At 47.6% G+C, this 14,328-nt stretch overlaps 1 protein-coding gene across 2 annotated transcripts in view; it reads left to right on the top strand.

The window, feature by feature from the left end:
- Positions 1 to 13,167, top strand: part of RALB (RAS like proto-oncogene B) — a 50,334-nt gene extending 37,167 nt beyond the window's left edge. For both annotated transcript variants that reach the window (XM_036254496.1, XM_036254497.1), the window contains 3 exons: positions 4,158 to 4,366; positions 8,122 to 8,299; positions 11,538 to 13,167. In XM_036254496.1, the coding sequence (XP_036110389.1) occupies positions 4,158 to 4,366; positions 8,122 to 8,299; positions 11,538 to 11,657 (507 nt within the window). In that variant the 3' untranslated portion in view covers positions 11,658 to 13,167. The remainder of the gene's footprint in view (positions 1 to 4,157; positions 4,367 to 8,121; positions 8,300 to 11,537) is intronic.
- The last annotated feature ends 1,161 nt before the right edge of the window (positions 13,168 to 14,328 follow it).

Below are 14,328 nucleotides of genomic sequence, written 5' to 3'. Positions count from 1 at the left end.
GGAGTGAAGTTCGTCTGGAGGAGTGTGCCCTGGGCATCTGGAACGGAATTGCACAGCCCTGCAAGGCCAGTGGTGTGATTCATCCTAGCAGATACTGTGACTGGGGATTTCCTGTTCCTGTGGAAAATGTAAACATCGAGGTTGTAATCTAGCGTTCTAATAATAAGCACACGTCCCTAGCACAGAGGTGCGCGGTCGTGTTGGGACAATCTGACGCAGTGTGCGAGCGCCAGTGGAGAGGGGTTCGCCTTGGAAGCTCAGAGGCGCGCTGAGGTGCCTCACGGAGGTATCGGGGATTTGCTCTGATGGCGGCGTGGGTGGGAGCCAGGCTGGGCATGTGCTTGTCTTTTTGGAAGTCCCTACAAGAAGGACACTGTTGTGAAGCATAGGCAAATGTTTACATTTTCTGTATTTTAAGATAATTATTAGGATGAATATGAGAGAACCCACATTAAAAATCTTGTAGTATTTTTATTTTTAGATTTAAAATCATTTGAACTGGTAGCTTCTAATTGGCAATGCAGGGCTCTTTTCAAGAGTTTTTTTCAAAGGGCCCATAGGTTCGTTTTGATATTTTCAATTCAATTTTTAAATCTTTAACAATTTAAGTTAAAGTTTTATTAAGCTGCAGTTCACACACCATGACATCCATCCGTGTAGAGTCGCACAGACGTGCAGGCTTCCCCACTCGGTGCACTTCCTCGCCCCTCTGCCCACTGCTCCTGGAGCAGGCCTTCCCCGCCTGCCCCTCCCCCGGCCCTGGCAGCGCTCTGGTTTATGGATTTCCTATTCTGGACATTGTATGGGAATGGAATCATATAATATGTGACCATTTGTGTCTGGTTTCTTCCACTTACCATAATTTGTCAGGGTTCACCATGTGGTGGCATGAATCAGTCCTTCATTCCTTTTTATGACTGAATAGTATTCCAGTATCTGGATATTCATTCATCAATTGACAGGCATTTGTATTGTGTCTACTTTTTGGCTACTATGATACTGTTGCTGTGTACACTTGTGTATATAAATCTTTGTGTACACATATGTCTTAAATTCGCTTGGGTGAAAATCTAGGCAAGGAGTTGGCTGGTCATATGTTAACTCTATGTATAACTTTTTGGGAACTGCAGAACTGCTTTCCACAGCAGCGGGGCCTTGGTATTATTCCCACCAGGAGTGTTTGAGAGTCCCAGTTTCTCCACATTCTCATCAGCACTGTTATTGCCGACTTTCTTATAGCACCCTAGTAGTTGTGAAGTGATATCTCATTGTGGTTTTTTAAATCCTTGCCTGAGGATATTTTTCCATTGATTTTTAGAGAGAGTGGAAGGGATGGAGGGAGGGAAGGGGAGAGAAAGAGGAACATCAATGTGAAAGAGACACATCGATTGGTTGCCTCCCGAACACGCCGACTAGGGCCAGGGATCCAGCCTCAGGTACATGCCCTTGGCTGGGAATCCAATCTGAGACCCTGTGGTGTGCAGGCCGATGCCCTAACCACTGAGCACACTGTCCAGGGCACTCCATTGTGGTTTTGATTTGCATTTTCCTAATGATTAATGATTTAGAGCACCTTTTCATGTGCTTCTTGGCCATTTGTATATCTGCTTTGGAGTAATATCTATTTAAGCACTTAGCCTATTTTTTTTTTTTTATCCTCACCTAAGGACATTTTTCCATTTTTTTGTTCAGATAGAGTGGGAGGGAGAGAGAGGAAGAGAGAGAGAGAGAGAGAAGCATCGATGTGAAAGGGACACATCGAGTGGCTGCCACCCACACGACCCAACCAGGGCTGGGGACAAACTGCAGCCAAGGTAGGTGCCCTTAGCGGGAACTTAACCCGGGTCTCTCTGGACCGCAGGCCGACGCTCCAACCACTGAGCCAAACCAACCAGGGCTCATTGTTGAGTTTTAAGAGTTCTTTATATAGTCTGGATACAAGCCTTTTTTTAGAAATATGACTCACAGATATTTTTTTCCATCTGTTGGTTATCTTTTCCTTTCTTGATGGCGTCCTTTAAAGCATGAACGTTTTAAATTTTGATGAATCCCATTTTTTTCTTTCACTGCTTGTGTTTTTGGTGTCATATCTAAGAACGCATTTTTCATACAGATTTACACCTATGTTTTCTTCTAAGAGTTTATAGTCTTGACTCTTACATTAGGTCTTTGCCCCATTTTGAGTTAGTTTTTGTATGTGATGTAAAGTGGGGTCCAGATTCATTGTTTAGTGTGTGGATATCCAGTTAAACCAGCTCTAGTTTAATTTTAATAGTACAGTACTCTCATTAATTTACTTTTTTTCTGAATAGCTTGAATCTGGCATCATTTAGACAATTACTTATTCGATGTGTAATACAATATAAATAAAATAGCTTTGAAGAATTAATTTCGTTATTACTAAGTATTACCAACACTGAGGGGTGTTTCTTAACATTTCTTTGATATTTTTTGTCATTAGTCTCTTTTAGTGGGATGCATTCTATTAAAATATCTGTTCCAAAGGCTCTTGAATTCTTTCACTCTGTGACTATATTAACCATTTAATATTCATTTAGGTTCATTTAGCTTCAATTTTTCTGTTTAAAAGCTTTAAAATTTTTATTCTTTTGTTTGGTACATACACACATACACATTAAGAGATATGTACACACACATAATATACATGTATTTTATACATGTGTATATTATGTACCTCTTTTTTTTCTTTATTGATTTTAGAGAGAGAGGAAGGGAGAGGGAGAAAGAGATAGAAACACCAATGAGAGAGAACATCAATTGGCTGCCTCCTGCATGCCCCCCACTGGGGATTTGGCCCACAACCTGGGCATGTGCCCTGACCGGGAATTGAACTGGCGACATCTTGGTACATGGGTCTTTGCTCAACCACTGAGCCACACCAGCTGGGCTATACTTATTATTTTTTTATTTCCCTACTTCCCTTGTGCAAAAGGTAGATTGTTATATTCTGATTATCTTTTTTTTACTCCTCACCCGAGGATGTTTTTCTATTTATCTTCAGATAGAGTGGGAGGGAAGGAGAGAGAGGGAGAGAGAGAAACATGGACATGAGAGAGACACATCAACTGGTTGTTTCCGCATGACTCCGACCAGGGCTGGAGACAAGGTACGTGCCCTTGACCGGAATCGAACCCATGACTTGTCGGTCCACGGGCCAACATTCTAACTGCTGAGCCAAACCGGCCAGGGTCATTCTGATTATCTTTATATATCAGTACATAATTTTCTTCCTTATTTTTCACAGTTGCATAGTATTCCATTATGTGGGTGCCTATTGCTGGGCATCTGAGTGGCGTTTCACCCTGTGCTGTGACACACAGTGCCGCAGTGAACGCTGGAGTGTTGCTGTGCAGGTGTTCTGTAGGTCAGGTCCTATAGAAGCAGCTGGGGGGACAGAACATGAGCACTTCTCTAGTTCTGTGAGATGCTAGCGTGTTGGTCCATCGGGATTGGGCTCTGTCCTTCACTGAGTGTGCAAGGATGCCTCTCCCAGTGCATTGTGGGCTCTGGCAGTTTTGCCATGCTTGTAGGTGAGAGCTGGTACCTCAGTGTAGTTACAATTTTTGTTTTCTTTACCAGTGAGGTTGAACGTCTTTTCATAGGTTTAACATCATATGTATTTACTTTTCTGTGAATTGTTTATGTTTATTGCCACTTTTCCCCATTGGATTGTTGATCTTTTTTTCTCCTTTCTTTTTGTGGGAACTGTTCATATATAGCTCCTTGTGATAAGGGCTTCAAATACTTGTCATTTGTCTTGGTTTATTGTATGTTATGCCAAAGAGCACTGTTTTAAATTTTGTTTTTATTCTCACCTGAGGATATTTTTCCACTGGTTTTTAGATAGAGTGGAAAGGAGGGAGGAGAGTGGGTGGGAGAGAGAGAGAGAGACAGACAGACAGACATTGATGTGGGAGAGACACATCGACTGGTTGCCTCCTGTACGACCCTGACCGGGGCTGGGCATTGAACCTGTATCCCAGGTACATGCCCCTGACCGGAATCAAGCCCACCGCTGTTTGGTGCGTGGCTGACACTCCCACCACTGAGCCACACCAGCCAGGGCAACATGTCTTTTTTGGCAGATTTTATTTCCCTTAAAACTTTGTTAATCACCGATGATGTCGTTTCCTCAGTTTGTAGAAGACTATGAACCTACCAAAGCTGACAGTTACAGAAAGAAGGTGGTTCTCGACGGAGAGGAAGTGCAGATCGACATTCTGGACACGGCGGGGCAGGAGGACTACGCGGCCATCCGCGACAACTACTTCCGCAGCGGGGAGGGCTTCCTCCTGGTCTTCTCCATCACGGAGCACGAGTCGTTCGCGGCCACGGCCGAGTTCAGGTGGGCGTCGGGAATTCGGGGTTCAGCATGGCAGTGGGGCTTAGGAAGAATCCCTCTAAATAATTTTCTGGGGCTCTTTGTACCTTGGCACATTATAGTTCACTATTTGTTACCATCTCTTTGCACTTCCCTGTTTTATAATAGTTTCTAAATATAAATTATCTTCTGAGTCTGTTGTCCCTGAGAGGGACAAAGCCATTCTGTACGTTCAAGAACCTGCCGCTTCGTTTTCATATAAATCCTGAGACATGGTGTTTGATAAGAGCAAATGTATCTCTTTTCTATGTTTGCTAGAAAAGGACAAGTTCGATCTGTTTTGAGGCGGGAGAGTGGTGAGCAGAGGGGGTGTGGCTGCCCCGGAGGACCCCGGAGCTGAGGAGCGAGCGCGCCTTCAGAATCAGGCAGACCTGCCGTGGCCCCGCCGCTCACCCGGCTCGGGGTGCTTAGACGTGAATTCCTTAAGGGCAGGGACTTGGCCCCCCTTCGCTGTGTTGTAGCCCAGACCGGCTCTGTGGTCACATGGTCCTTCCAGCACGGGTGGAATAGTCACTACTGTAATGCATTTGAAAAGATGGTCAAGGTACCTTAGTTAATTTTGTTACGAGGAGATAGTGAGCCATTAGGCATAATTCTTATGGGAATTCTAATGGGAAGGGTATTGTTTTCTTTACCCCATGCCCTTCCTAGAGTCTGACAGGGAACTAAAAAAAGAAAGAAAAGCGTCCTGGCCGGTTTGGCTCAGGGGTAGCGCGTCGGCCCATGGACCAATGAGTCACGGGTTCGATTCCGGCCAAGGGCACGTCCCTCGGTTGCGGTTTGTTCCTGGCAACCAGTCGATGTGTCTCTCTCATGTCGATGTTTCTCTCTCTCCCTCTCTCTCCCTCCCTATCTGAAGATAAATAGAAAAATATCCTTGGGTGAGGATTAAAAAAAGAAAGAAAGAAAAGCACAGTAAGTTTTTTCATCTTTTAGCAAATCTGGTCAGAAATTAAGATGAAAATGAGGAAGCCAAGTATCCCCCCAAGATTTGGAAGGGAGCACGAGTGAGCCAGGCAGCCTCGGCAGCCGAGGGGGTGGGAGGGGTCAGGGAGGACGCGCAGGCTGTCTCAGGTCTCTGGACCTATGGCGTGTGTGCTGTCCATCAGGTGACTCGGTCTCCGCGTGAGAAGTCCGGTTGCTTTCCTGCCGTCCCTTGAGGGTTCTGTATGGGAGTCATGGCTGTCGGCAGCTGCAGAACCCTGCCTTCATGCGCCTCACCGTAAAGCAGGACAGACGCACACGCTGCTGCTGTTCTTTCCTCTCTGAGCCCTGTCCTCTCCTGTCGCTCTGACTTGCCCAAAGGAAACGCTGGGCATAGGGGAGTCGTCTCCAGAGAATAGGTGGCGCCGCCCTTGCCACCCTAGTCCTGTCTTCTCTGGATTACCACACACACACACACACACACTCACACACACTCTCACCCACACACACGCTCACACACACGCTCACACACACACTCACACATGCTCACACGCACGCTCACACACTCTCACACACGCTCACACTCTCACATATGCTCACACATGCGTGCTCATACACATGCTCACACACACGCTCACACTCTCACATATGCTCACACACACATGCTTTTACACTCATGCTCACACGCTCACACTCACTCACACATGCTCACTCACACACACTCACACTCACACATGCTCATGCTCACTGTTTGTTTACTCTCAGACAGTTGGGGCAGTCTCATCTTACTTGGGAGAGGGCTTGGTTGCTGCTCGAGAAGAGGGTCCTTAGAAGGAGGGCAGGTGGTGCTTCTGGCCTGAGCTTTTGTTTTTAATTCTCACTTGAGGACATTTTTCTATTTTTAGTTCAGACAGAGTGGGAGGGAGAGAGTAAGAGAGAGAGACATAGACGTGCAAGGGACACATTGAGTAGTCTGCCTCCTGCACGACCCAACCGGGGCCGGGGACAAACTACAACCGAGGTTCGTGCCCTTAGCGGGAACCGAACCCGGGTCTCTCTGGACCAGGCCGACGCTCTAACCGCTGAGCCAAACCGGCCAGGGCTGACCTGAGCTTTGACATGTAGATGCCCGTCTCGGAGCTGCCCACGTTCTTACGGCATGGGGCTCAGGGTCCTCTGAGTCGTCGTGGTTACACTCAGGCATTTTACTTTATGCCTGTTCACAGTTTTAACACGTGGCATTTCTGTATCTTCCAGATTGTAAGACCCCAACATAAAACCAATGTTAATATAGTCTATCTTGAAATTTTCCCTGGACATATTCTATAAACTAGAGAAATAGGTTTTGGTACTTCTGTTTTTGAATCAATATGTTTATTAATGAGGTAATTTTATTTGCCTGTGCAAGATTAAAGAGCCAGAAAGCTATCAGTTTTTTTTTTGTTCGTAGTTTATATTGTTCACACAACTTCTAAATGTAGAGTGCTCTTTGACCCCTGTCGGTATGTGGGGGATGGCAATTTCCAAGCATCTGACTTTTTTTCCTTTTCATTTTTCTTAAAAGATTTGATATCTGGTACTTCAGTTGACTATGTGGAAAACTTAAAAAATATTTTTATTATAAAATGTTATTGTGTATCACATACAAATCAGCAGGAGTCTCCGCACAGTGTGTTGAAAAGGGCCCCTGGGAGGACCGAGTGGGGAGGTGGTTCGCACGGGCAGCGCAGTGCAGGGGGATCGTTGAGAAGGGCCCCTGGGAGGACCGAGTGGGGAGGTGGTTTGCACGGGCAGCGCAGTGCAGGGGGATAGTTGATGTCTTTACATACTTGATGAATAACTTTACATAGCTGATTATTTTCAGTAGAGGTAAAATTTAATATAAGTAACAGCTTATTTAGAAAAGTTGTTTTTGAGGTAGTTTTTTATGGACCTTGAGTATTTCTTTTTTTTTTTCTTTGTGTGGAAAAATAATGCACATTAAATATAATTTCTGCCTCACATAACTGTCCCACTCTGTGGCCTGTAACATTCACTGTGTCTACATGGGACTGCGGTGGGGTGGGGGCGGGGAGGGTGGGGGAGGCAGGGGCACACACACGGACGGAATCACAACAGAAGCTTCACAGAGCATACTGACTTCACTGCGAGAGGCTCCCTCCGACTGGTTGTGACCCTGAATTGATTTCATGATCTCCAGGGGGATTATTAATAATTTTATGTCTGAAGATACTTTTTTTTTTAATCCGTACCTGGGGATATTTTTCTATTTTATCTTCAGATAGAATGGGAGGGAGGGAGGGAGAGAAACATCGACATGAGAGGGACATATCAACTGGTTGCCTCCCACCCGACCCCGACCAGGGCTGGGGATGAACCGCAACCGAGGTACGCCCTTGACTGGAATCGAACCCACAAGTCTTTGGTTTGCAGGCTGACGCTCTACCACTGAGCCAAACTGGCCAGAGCTGAAGATACTACTTTCAGCTTGTTTTTATCCTAGAGGTCCCCATGGTATATATTTCTTCTTTAACCTCACCATAAATTGGGGACCCTGTTGAAATGCGACTCCTGGGCTCCCCAGCAGACATTGCTTCTGTTGGGCAGCGTGGGGCCCAGACAGCGTCATCCGTGAGGGGCACTTCAGGTCGTTCTCAGAGCCAGACTTTGAAAACCCTTATCTAACTATGACAGGCTCTAACGAATGTGTCCTTGGGACCTGCCGTAAGCATAGCAGCTCTGCCCGTGGAAAGCGTCTCATTCTAGTTGGCTTCCTTTTTTCTGTAATGCCTCAGGGAACAGATCCTCCGCGTTAAGGCTGAAGAAGATAAAATTCCATTGCTTGTGGTGGGAAACAAGTCGGACTTGGAGGAGCGGAGGCAGGTGCCGGTGGAGGAGGCGCGGAGCAAGGCGGAGGAGTGGGGCGTGCAGTACGTGGAGACCTCCGCCAAGACGCGGGCCAACGTGGACAAGGTGCGCTGTCGTCTCGGGAACAGACTTGAGAAACAGCAGACCCAGATGTTTCATCTGTTTGGTTTTAAGGGAACCATTTATGGAAACTAGGCATTTTTCCAGATGTCTGTGTTGTTACAATGAGAAGCTGGGAGGGTTTGATCCTGGTTTTAAAACAACTGAGTCCTTCACTTTGTCATGAGCTGTGTGAGTCAGCTGATGTTGGCTCAGCCCTGGGAATGTGCTAGATGAGCCTTGGTTCGTGAAGACTGTGCCGGAAGGGCGCATGGAGCACAGCTGGTCCAGGTAACAGTGCGCGTACCACGTCGTCCAGGCCGTCCGTGATGACGGCTGGGATGCCGTAGGCGCTCAGCTCGTTCCGGCAGCCTGTGGGAAATTGGCTTCCTGTTCGCTCTGAGTCGTGGAACATTCCCGATGTGCAGTGAGGCTTCTGTGCAGCGTCCTCGTGCTCCCGTCCTCCTTCCAGGGCGGGCTCTGTCGGCTCGGGGCTCCCCAGAGAAACTCGTGTGTGCTCATTTGCTCACTTTGAGTTATTGGTTAGATTTTTTCTTCTTTTAGTTTTTAGTCCTCACTTGAGGATATTTTTTCTATTGGATTTTCAGACAGTGGGAGGGAGACACACACACACACACACACACACACACACATCGACTGGTTGCCACCTGCACAACCCTGACCAGGGCCAGGGATTGAACTGCAACCAAGGTACATGCCCTTGACCAGAATTGAACATGAGACTGGTCCGTGGGCCGACGCTCTAACCACTGAGCACCCGGCCAGGGCAGTTCGATTTATTCTTTCCACCTGGCCTTCCACAGGCACAGCCAAGGCTCTGTCTTTATCACTGAGCCTCTGAATAGCATTTGCCCGCAGGAGTCACCTCTCCAGGGATTTTTCTGTTCCTTACCTAGGTTCAGCATACTTTCTCTTTCAAATCTCTGAAGCTAGTGAAATGGTTGATCATGAACAATGACAAATTGAAAATTCACCTACCAGTGATGGCTATTGTTAGGCCTTTTAAAAAATGTAGGTTCACAGTGTTGTTACAGAGCTAAAGTGACAACCTTCCCTGCGCCGTCGCCTGCTGTCAGCTCTCGCTGTCGTGAGATCCAGCTCACCGTGGCCGCGGGCGGTGGCCGCGCCTGCCCGCAGCAGCAGCAGCTGCCCCCATCGCTGTTGCGTCCCTCCTTCTGACAGATGAAACTCTCCCGTACTTCTAACCCGAAGAGGGCGAGATCGGGACCGAGTTCCGCTTCAGCGTGAGGGGTGCCGGGGGCGCTGGTGTTCCCAGGGCTGTGCTGGCGCAGCTGCCCGAGAAGCCCTCTGCCAGCACCTGCGCCGTCGGCGTCTGCCGGCGTCTGCAGCGTGGAGTGTGTTCACTCTCAGCCGCCTGTTCTTGGCCTTGTTGCCCCGGCGCTTACGTTGGGCCAGGGCTGTTGCACAGTGGCGGTCATCTCTCCTTCCTCCACCGGACCAGCTGGACCTGCCAGACCAGAACCAGCAGAAATGTCTGACTGGCAGCATTGTATTCATCAGTAAACAATTTACAGGAAAGGAGGTTGTTGATAAGATCAGCTGATGAACAAATTTGTCATCATTTTCAGTTGGCCACACTCCATTCCCCTCCTCCTGCCTTTTGTTAGAACAAAAAGGAAAACCTGTAACACTGGAAGCTCTTCGCTGCTGCTGCTAGGGGAGGGGTGCTTTCCCGAGAAGCTGCAGAAAAGGGGTGCTCACATCAGCCTGCTCCAGTTTGGAGGGAGTCCTTCTGTGCCCCGAGCTGGTGAAATGCTCCCGGTCCCATCTCGAGCCGGCCTTGCTCCCCGGGTGCAGGCGTGCCTGTGAGGACACGGGAGCTTGTGGCTTGTGTGAGCGACCAAAGATAAAAGCCCACACCCAGTCCCCCCTTTGCCCATCGCCCTCTAGGAGAAATCACAAATGTTTCTTTTGGGGGCTTATTTGTCTGCTTGGGTATAAGCAGTACTTTTGCTGGGAGCAGAGGGCAAAACCCAAGCTGTTGTGACAAGTGATAGTCTGTATCTAAATGGCACACTGGCATTCAAAGGACAAGTCTCATCAGTCCAGATAAAGTTCCTTTCAACTCACACTGCAAGGAGTGGAGGGTGGGCTGCTCGGCCCCCACCGGTTGCTGGTGGGAGTGGGCCTCTCGTGATGACTCACACGAGAGGATGAGAAATCGTGGAAAGCTTTATTTCTGTGGAATTATATCTGAGTTTCAAGGTCCCATTCCCTCTGCCTGACCATAGAAGTGTAGCTGTGGCTTCAGCAAAGCCAGGATCAAAGCCATTGCCCAGAGTTTGGGCTCCATATTGGGATATAGTTCAGTTCAGGGTCAGGTAGCCTAGTTTGTGCTCCCCACCGCAGTCCACCAGTCCATCGCCTGTGGGGTGCATGGGGCCACAGGCTATGGAGGAAGCACAGGCAGGAGCAAAGCCAAAGGAACCAGGGAGCCAAGAGCACGGAGAGTCACACAAGAGACTGAACTCCTTTGCTTTGTGATTATTTATTCCCAAATTTTCATGGACTTGCAGGGGCCCCACCTTCTCTAGGCCATGATCTCTGTTCCCAGGTGTGACTGACAGGCACGTACCTTCCCTGTGTCACCTCGACTTCACTGCACATGCATTTGGCCCCCTTTTATTGGACCCCTGCCCCCAGTGATCTGCAGGGACTGGGCCGGTGATTCCCTGGGGAGGGTGAAGCTGCCCGCGACACACCTGTGATGTCTGGCCTTCCCTGTGCTCCTTTCCTATTAACATCTAGCTGAGTACAGTGCTATCACTCGCAAGGATTAAATTAGGTACAGGCACTTACATTATGTTCCTTTTCTGGTGGTTGGCAATGCTAGAAAGTCCGATTACTCTTGTCACTCTCAGTATCTGTTACTTTACAAACTGTGGTAAGTCTGTTCTGTGCTGTTCCATCCTTCACTGTGCTTATCAGAAGAAAAGGTTTTATTTTGAAATAAGCTGTTGAATGGCAGTAACAATATGATGCTTCTGTCCTTAGTTTGGCCAGTTGTGTGATATGGGCCGAGATGGTCTTTGATGAATTAGAATATGTTTTTAATGTTAATTATTATGTGCTGTAGACATTTTGTTTTGGTGGCATGTGGTTTATAAGAATGAGTATGGCTTTGTGTTTAGTCGGGTTGCTTCCTAAAACCATTAATGGCTTTTTCCTTCCTTCTCTTTTCACCCCTTCCTCCTCGCCCCAGGTGTTCTTTGATCTAATGAGAGAAATCAGAGCAAAGAAGATGTCAGAGAACAAGGACAAGAATGGCAAGAAAAGCAGCAAGAACAAGAAAAGTTTTAAAGAAAGATGTTGCTTACTGTGAATGCCACGGGGGCGGTGCAGTCCGCTGCACGAGGGACGGGGTCGTTCAGAGAGACTGTAGCCCGCTTCTTGGTGTTCTCCCTGCTCACCCAACCTCATCCACGCAGACTTCAAATGGGGCAATACTGTGAGTCGGTGGCAGAAGAAATAAGTCCTCGACCTTGCAGTGGACCAGCCCTGGTCAGGAGGTTCGGAGGCCCCTTCCTCCTCCGTCCCCTCCCTCCCTCCGGACGTTTGACCACGTGTGCAGTGCTGGCGGCAGGACAGTCCACTGTTAATTAACACGAAAGAGGACTGGCAGCATCCTATCCCCCCACCCCGTTTCACAGCATTAGCACCTTTTGTCTTGAAATGAAAACATTTTATTTTATTAGGTGTTGGGAGGAGGGCTGGGGTACGACTTCCCCAGCCCTTGTCGGCTTCACAGTAGCGCTCAGAAAACCCGTTCAGCCCCACGACACACGGCGCAGACTTAGTGCCCGGGGGTTGAAGCGCTGCTAACAAGTCGATTTGAGTTGGGCCAGACAGGTCAATACCAAGCTCATAAACCCTTCTCACCTATGAGAAATGAAAGTTGTGTTCTTTGCATTGAAACATTGGCCAATGCTGTCTTGTTGGCTGTTTCCTCCTGTGGCGCCCTGGTTTTGGGGAGGACTTCTTTTTAATGGCCTGGATGAGGACTCAAGAGGGGCATACTTTATCAATGGTGCACTTTTCTCATAGATTAAAAACAAATTCTTTTGCTAAATGCTTTCCTAATTGCTAGTCCTATGGTTATGCTCCTCGTCTCCACTCGTAACCCACACATTGTGTCCTGAGAAGGTGTGTGCGTGTGGGCACGGAGGGCTCCTGAGGCGAGGAGAGTTCTGGGGAACGCGGTGAGCGCGCCGCATTCTGAGACCACCGAGCCAGACGTCCCGCGGCCTGCCTGCAGTGGCTCGTAACTCTGAATTGAAATCGGGAGAAGTTGGGAAGGATAAGCCATTGCTCCTTTACCTCTGAGAACTGGCTGCTGTTTCTGTCATTTTATTTTTCTGAGACAGCCATACACTTAGTTAGAAAAAGACTCTTATGGGTGAGAGATTGTTCATCTTCCTTGAGTCCGTATTCTAACTTCGGCAGTCAGGAGATCTTCCGTCAGGGAAGGGGTGCTGTCGTCAAAGCCCAGTGTTCACATTTCCCCCCATTTTCCAGAAGTGACATTTCACACATAGGTGCCAAAAGTGATGGGGGTGGGGAGAGCAGGAACCTTTGAATTTATGGTTACTATAGAAATTGTGGAAATTATGATCTGACTGGAAAACAGTCTTGTATAACTTCCCAAAGAATCTTGGACTTTTGAATTAAAAAAAAGCGAATACACTTTTTTTAGGATTTCAGCCTTCTTACTTTGTCCTTTTGTCATATATGTGAAATGCAGGTATTAAATTGACGGTAAGTTAGTCATTATCCTTGTTTGATGTTCTACAATATCCGACAAACTTTATTTCAATTCATCCTTTGAACTGGACTGTGGGAAATAAAATTATAAGTACAAATAGTACTTTTAACGTCATCTTTTCTTTGGGAGAGATACTATTTCTTCTTAAGCAGGTGGATTTGAATATGTACGGATAAATTAACAATGGTATGAATTGTTTCATGCTATGGAAATTATTCCAGGATTGGTATATGTCAGTATATGTCTAAAATCATATTTAACTGAAGAGCAATCAGAAATGGATCTTCCTAACAAAATAATTTAAACATATGAGATTCATTTCCATAGAAAAAGGAGACGATATTATTTATAAATTTGAAACATAGTTACTCAGCAAGTGACTAGTGATTGTTTTCTGAAGTATTCATCCTGGACACAAGCAAGCGAGCTCCGGGCCAGGCGCCTCCAGGGCTGGGGTGTGGTGCTGGGGGAGGCCGGCGAGATCTCTGCTCTCCCGGAACTTGGCTTCAGGGAGGAAGGGACGTGGGGAAAGAGCAGGGTAAGGCTTTGGTGAGAGGAACGCTGGGTAACACGATAGGAGCTGTTTCTGGGCAGTAGAGCTGCTTCCGTTTGGTGGCCAACAAGCTTGTGCAGGGCGTGACCTTTAGGCTGAGACCTCGTGACCTGAAGGAGCCGTGGAGGAGTGGTCCAGGGGGTGGGGCGCCCCAGCCAGCGCGCAGCTGGTCCCACGGTCCCACGGCCCCACGGCGTCCACAGAGACTCCGGAGACCAGCGTGTGGCTGGAGCTAATGTGGGAAGGGCAGAGGGACAGGAAGGTGGAGCCACCTGTGACTTCATCTGTGACGCTGGGGAGATGCCCGACGTGCAGCATCCTGCAGTTCTCCTGTTTTATCAGACCTGAGACACCACTGATTTTAAGACATCATGGTAATTTATGTGCCAGAAAGAAAAGCTAATTAATTATGTGAATCCATCCTGATTCCAATGACATAAAACTCTGAGAAAATTCTATCCTTTAGATTAAGTGAATTATGATATATAACTATTTTTTAAAATTATTTTTTTTATCCTCACCTGAGGACATTTTTCCATTGTTTTTTATTCAGATAGAGCAGGAGGGAGGAAGAGAGAGACAGAAACATCGATGTGAAGGGACACATCGAGTGGCTACCACCCACACGACCAACCAGGACTGGGGACAAACTGCAACCGAAGTACGTGCCCTTAGCGG

This window comes from Molossus molossus, unplaced genomic scaffold (assembly GCF_014108415.1).
Source record: "Molossus molossus isolate mMolMol1 unplaced genomic scaffold, mMolMol1.p scaffold_m16_p_11, whole genome shotgun sequence".
Taxonomy (NCBI): Eukaryota; Metazoa; Chordata; class Mammalia; order Chiroptera; family Molossidae; genus Molossus; species Molossus molossus.
The sequence above is the reverse complement of the archived record's forward strand: the minus strand, read 5'-3'. Positions and strand labels throughout refer to the sequence as shown.